Raw genomic sequence first — 6,000 nt, 5'->3', positions numbered from 1 at the left:
GTGCTGGCCCGAGCCGAGATGATTGAGGCCATGGAGCAGGAACGGATTGGGTGAGACCTGATACTGAGTAGAGAGTCTGACACCATGTTTCAGCTCCTTCCTTGTACTAATAACCAGTAGGCTGAGTGGTCAAATTAGGTGTGCGTTGGTGCTGGAACAATCATAAAGGCCACATTCATGTATATGGTGCTTGCCGCAATCGTTCATTCATCTTCAGCAGGGATTACTAAAACTTTCTGTGGGAGCGGACAGGATTGGTCAGAATTCTTTCAGGAATGGGCTGGATTGGCCAGAATTCTTCAGGAGAAGATTGGACTGGGATAAAATAAACAGTCCCGGGCTGTGCACACTTCTAATTCAAATCTCTTTGAGCAAACATGAACCTCAGCTAATCTAAAAGTGCTGGATCATTGCTGAGTCGGTGTTCTGATCTCAGCCTTGCTTCCTGGTTGGATAATGCAGATAGACTGTTTATTCCACTGGGGATAACTGAAGCAAAAGTAAATCCACTTCTACCAGATCTAAATGGAAAGACAGAGATATATTGGAAAAATAAATGGACACATTGAAACCTCTTTTTCTAAAGTGATTTTGAATGATTCAGCACAAGCACATATATCTCAACGTTTCCGAATGCTACTGCATTTGGCTCCATTACAAGCGCTGCATGAGTCAGGACGAGCCGGACTGCTCTGCAAGTCATTAATAGTGAATGCGAAACTACAGCTTTGTATCAATCTTTCTGCTTAGCCCTCTGTCTCAATTTGATTTGCTGGTGCATTCCACCCAACCTCCTGACCTCAACACTTTTTGTAAACACAACACAACACAATGTTAAAGCGACTTTTTAATTCCTTCTATCAGCAGAATCTAAGCAGGAGTGTTTAACGGCTTTAAGGAGTAGCTGAAGGAGTGTGTAATGAGCTTACCGCTGTTATGTTCTGCAGGCGTTTGGCCAATCGGCTGGACACAATAAAGAGGACGGCATGCGGTGACGGCTACTCACAATGCCTGCTCTGCGGCCAGCAGTTCGGCTTGATGGGAGTCAGCACGGTCATGTGTGACGAGTGCAAGAAGGTATTGAGGGGAGCCTTAGGATATTTGCAGAATATCTACAGAACATCTAAAATCGATGTGGCCTGTATATAATAATACACAATTGGTTTGACTCAGTTACAACATTTTTTTCTAATCCTAAGTTAATGGTTTTAAAAATGTATTATAATTACCTACTAATTATAGGTTAATATGTAATAATTAAAATTACTGTCTGGTATAATGATATAATATAATATAATAACATATGAGACAAGTGCATACAGCAGTACATGGTGCTACAGTAAAATATTTACTGACATTAATAAGTAAATATGCAGTATTTATAAGTAATACTTGGTGCAGTTTGGTAATATAATAATAATAATAATAATAATAATAATAATAATAATAATAATAAGAAGAAGAAGAAGTAGAAGAAGAACTGCACATGACATTCTCTAGAACCATTTACATCCATCTTTATTTAAATTGTGATCAAGTGTTTGGATGCACCAGTAATGGGGGTGAATACTTATGCAGTCACTTTTTAAAGAATATATATATATTTATATATACATATATATATATATATATATATATATATATATATATATATATATATATATATATATATATATATATATAAAATCTAATATATATATATATATATATATATATATAATTGTCCAAGATTTTTCAAAGTACTGTAAACTGATTTTTTTCTCCCCACACTTGAGCTATTTTGTATAGATTCGGGACACACACTCCCAATTAATTCCATTTCAGTTCTAGGTTGTAACCTACATATTCTATTCCAATATTCATGTACATACTGAGACAGTTGGTAGTATCACTTTTGTGCTATTTCCAAGCATAAAATGCTGAAATATGAGGCTTTTCTCACCATCCTTATTATGCACTTGCAGATTCATATTACACCAATTATTACTTGTAAATGCTAGATTATTACTTGCTAAGCTCTGAAATTATTGCTTTGTGGTGCCTCATTTGATTATACAAGCTGGGTAGTAAATTATGCTCAGCAACCTCCAATATAATAGTAGCATCCAATAAGTATTTACTATCCATCTATTAAATACTCAGTACTTTCTGTACTGTAAAATAACGTGCTAGTAAACAAACATTCAGTTCTGTGGCGCAGGTGCAGCTGCTGCACGCATCCCCGTTAAAAGTCTATGTAATATCATTTATCAGCACTGAAGCCCATCTCTAGCAATGTCACATGTTGTGGAACTGCATTGAAAGCTGATGCTATGTGTCCTCTATGAGTGTGTTTGCACCTGCACAGTCTCTTGAGGCCAATATGTGTGTACCAACCTTTAAGTGTGTGTGTATTTTTGTGTGTTTTCTCACCCACCACAGCACATATGCACCAAGTGTGGCATTCGCAGTAACAGTCGCTCCTGCCCTGTATGGCTGTGCAAGATCTGCAGTGAACAAAAGGAGGTCAGAAATCATTCAATTATGTAATTTCATAATGTTCATAAGTCCTTTTGCAATATGTGGCCTCAAACACTTCCGCTACGTACGGTGTATGTAATAAATGTCCGTAACAATTTCATTGACCTATATTGGACTTTCCTAACACATTCGCAAGTATTGCATAAGTATATAAGGCGGGTAAATAAACATTTTATTTGTGTAGCACTTTTAACAGTTAAAAGCAGCTTAATAGCAATCTGAATGTAGATTTAGATTCCTAACGAGCAAGCAAGAGCCGACAGTGGCGAGGAAAAACTCCCAGAGACAACATGAATAAGAAAGCTTGAGAGGAATCAGAATCAAAAGGGAACCCATCCTCTTCTGGGTGACACCAGATAGTGGCATTTTCAATCAGCACTCTTCTTCTAGCTGTAGAAACAGACAAGTGTGTGCACACAGCAGAAAGTTTACTGGCGAGATTATTCACTGAACAAAGGGTTGGGCATGAATTGTTTTGGGGAGTGTGCATTTTTATGGTATCCATGTGGGCTTAGTGGTTAACACATTTACATCACACCTCCAGGGTTGGAGGTTCGATTCCTGCCTCTGCTCTGTGTGTGGGGAATTTGTATGTTCTCCGCATGACTCAGGGGTTGCCTCGGGGTACTCTGGTTTCCTCCCCCAGACCAAAGACATGCATTGTAGGCTGATTGGCATTTCCAAATTGTCCATAGTGTGTGCATGTGTGTGTGTATACCCTGCGATGGGCTGGCACCCTGTCCAGAGTGTCCCCCACCTTGTACCCCAAATTCCCTGGGATAGGCTCGAGGCTCTCCCGTGACCTTGTGTATGATAAGCGGAATGGAAACTGGATGGATGAAATATATGACTTTGTCTTGAAGAACCATAAATTGTGATTATGGTCTGACATGCAGTATCTTTGAAGTTATTATTTTGAAAGTTCTCATTCATGTCCATCTGTCATTACTTTACAGATTATCACAATCTTAGACACATTCACAATCACAATCGCACACACATTCATACACTACAGACAATCTGGAAATCCCAATCAGACTACAACTCATGTCTTTGGACTGAGGGAGGAAACTGGAGTACACGGAGCAAACCCCTGACACATGGGGAGAAAATACAAGCGTCACATGCACAGGGCAGAGGCGGGATTCAAACCCACACCCTGGAGGTGCAAGGCAAACATGCTAACCACTAAGCCACCCAAATAGTGTCCATTCTATTTATATCTGTATTTATATTAAGGTACCCTTCAAATAAAGTGTCATTGAATTCTTCAGTGGGATTCACTGGTTTATTTGTTTAACACACTGAAACAGAGAGCGGCATATGGTTGTCTTTTTCTGCTTGACAGGTTCAGCACCTCTGACTTTAGGAGGCTCTATCACCATAATGAGATGATTCACGTCTTTGATGAGTCACTGCTGTCACAGAGCAGCATGCAGACCATATCACATAATACAATATGATCATGCACACACACACCAGTATTTCATTTGTCCCTAATCTAGTGTACCCTCATTTGCAAATAATACAAAGGGCTGACAATTGCCTGGATTCTTCAGTAATTCAAACTTATGGTTAAAAACCTGGTTTCCTCTGTGTGTGTGTGTGTGTGTTTTTTTTTTTTTTTTTTAACACTTATGCAAACTCTGTGCAAATCCATGCCATGTTTGAAATGATTCCTGTCTCACTATTCAATAGATTGGAAAACAAGGGAACACTATAATCATGTTTGCAAGTAATTTTGTAACATTTTAAGACGTAGTCACATTCCGCCAGGTAAACATGCTTAATGATAGTTCGTTATTTAACACTTATGACTATAAATCTTACATAGTGATGATACAGAATAGCAATGATACAGAATTAAATAAGGAAGCATAAATCTTTGTGGAGCTTATTAAACTGCTCACTCTTAGATCCCAATGGGACTCTAAATGAGTCTAAAGGCACACTTGGAGGGTAAAAACCTGTTCAAAACAGATAAGTAGATAGCTACAACTCTGTTGTCACTGCACAGTACAGTCACTCAGCAACAAGCTGCAGTTTAGCATTGTGCAATATATATATATATATATATATATATATATATATATATATATATATATATATATATATATATATATATATATATATATATATATGTAATGAGTAAATAACAATATAAATGGTAATTACACTACATTATAATAGAAAGACTATAATAGGTATAAAAAGTATAATATATGCAAGTATTTTTCATAAATATATGTAAGAGATATGTACAATGTATATAAAGATAATATACAGATATATAAAGATAACTTAAGATATATACTATGGATCAATAATTATATAGAGATAATTCACAATATACTGTACAGTGTAGAATAGAGTTGCAGGATGATTACAGGCATTAAAGCATCAGTGGCCTAACAGTGTAGTGCAGAGTTCAGCAGGGTAATTGTTGTGGGGAAGAAGCTGGCCCTGAACCTGCTGGTTCTGGTGCGAATGTTCCTGTATCTCCTTGGAAAGGAAAGAGGTTGAACAGTCTGTGGCTGAGATTGGAGGAGTCCCTATTGATGTTGCGTGCTCTACGCAGACATCTCCTGTGGTGAAGATGCTCAGTGGCTTGGAGCTGGGCACCAGTGATGTATTGAATGGTTTTCACCGCTGTTCTTTGCCATACCACACTGTGACGCAGTTGGTCAGGATGCTGTCAATGGTGTAGCAATAGAAACTTAAGATCTTAAGAGACACATGAACTTTCTTCAGTCTCCTCAGGAAGTTGCATTTTTCTAACCAGAACAAGGCTTGAGGAGTAACAGAATACATGTACTGTATGTAATCAGGATACAAAAAACTGGTAACTGTAATCCGTTGCAGTTACATCAAAAAACAAAGTATTCTGATTACAGGTACATTTTGTAAAAATGGGAATACTATCAGGATTGCATTTTTTTTTCATTTAAAACCAAAGAAATGAATCTTTTGCTGTAATACAGTATAGACAGCTGCTTGATTATAATTCTGGTTCTCTCTTGCCAGTCGTGACTCACATGAACATCCTCCTGGTGCATGAGCAAATAAATTTTTGCGCAAAGTTAACTTGGTAAAATTCTAACACAAATTGTTCTCTGAAATGCTTTTGTTAGGGAGACTATATGTCCTCTTTTTCCTCCAGACACGTCCTCTTTTTCCCCCGGGCACGTCCTCGTTTTCAGCTCTTAAAAAGCGTCCGGCCGGGATTCCTAAATTTGAGAAAATGTCTGGGATTCGGCTTTAGTTTCGTTATGATGTGTTTATGGTCTAATACTGTATCATGTGTGCGCATGTTTGCATTGCTTTAACCCCTCTGTAATTCCCGCCTTCTCGCACACTGATTGGTCGATTCTAAAAGGCTTGCAGCAAATACTGACCAAATTCCTGCCTCTCAACCGTTATCCTACGCTTAGCGAACGCGTGAAGGTGAAGCGCTGTTGTGTTTGGCATCAAACAGTTGCT

General features: G+C 38.1%; 1 protein-coding gene across 3 annotated transcripts in view; it reads left to right on the top strand.

The window, feature by feature from the left end:
* Nucleotides 1-6,000, top strand: part of rph3aa (rabphilin 3A homolog (mouse), a) — a 40,148-nt gene that overhangs the window by 20,982 nt on the left and 13,166 nt on the right. For all 3 annotated transcript variants that reach the window (XM_017488392.3, XM_017488393.3, XM_053686936.1), the window contains exons 2-4: nucleotides 1-50; nucleotides 948-1,077; nucleotides 2,422-2,505. The exon at nucleotides 1-50 is cut by the window's left edge and continues 85 nt beyond it. In XM_017488392.3, coding sequence (XP_017343881.1) covers nucleotides 1-50; nucleotides 948-1,077; nucleotides 2,422-2,505 — 264 coding nt within the window. The remainder of the gene's footprint in view (nucleotides 51-947; nucleotides 1,078-2,421; nucleotides 2,506-6,000) is intronic.

Source organism: Ictalurus punctatus, chromosome 16, assembly GCF_001660625.3.
Source record: "Ictalurus punctatus breed USDA103 chromosome 16, Coco_2.0, whole genome shotgun sequence".
Taxonomy (NCBI): Eukaryota; Metazoa; Chordata; class Actinopteri; order Siluriformes; family Ictaluridae; genus Ictalurus; species Ictalurus punctatus.
The sequence above is the reverse complement of the archived record's forward strand: the minus strand, read 5'-3'. Positions and strand labels throughout refer to the sequence as shown.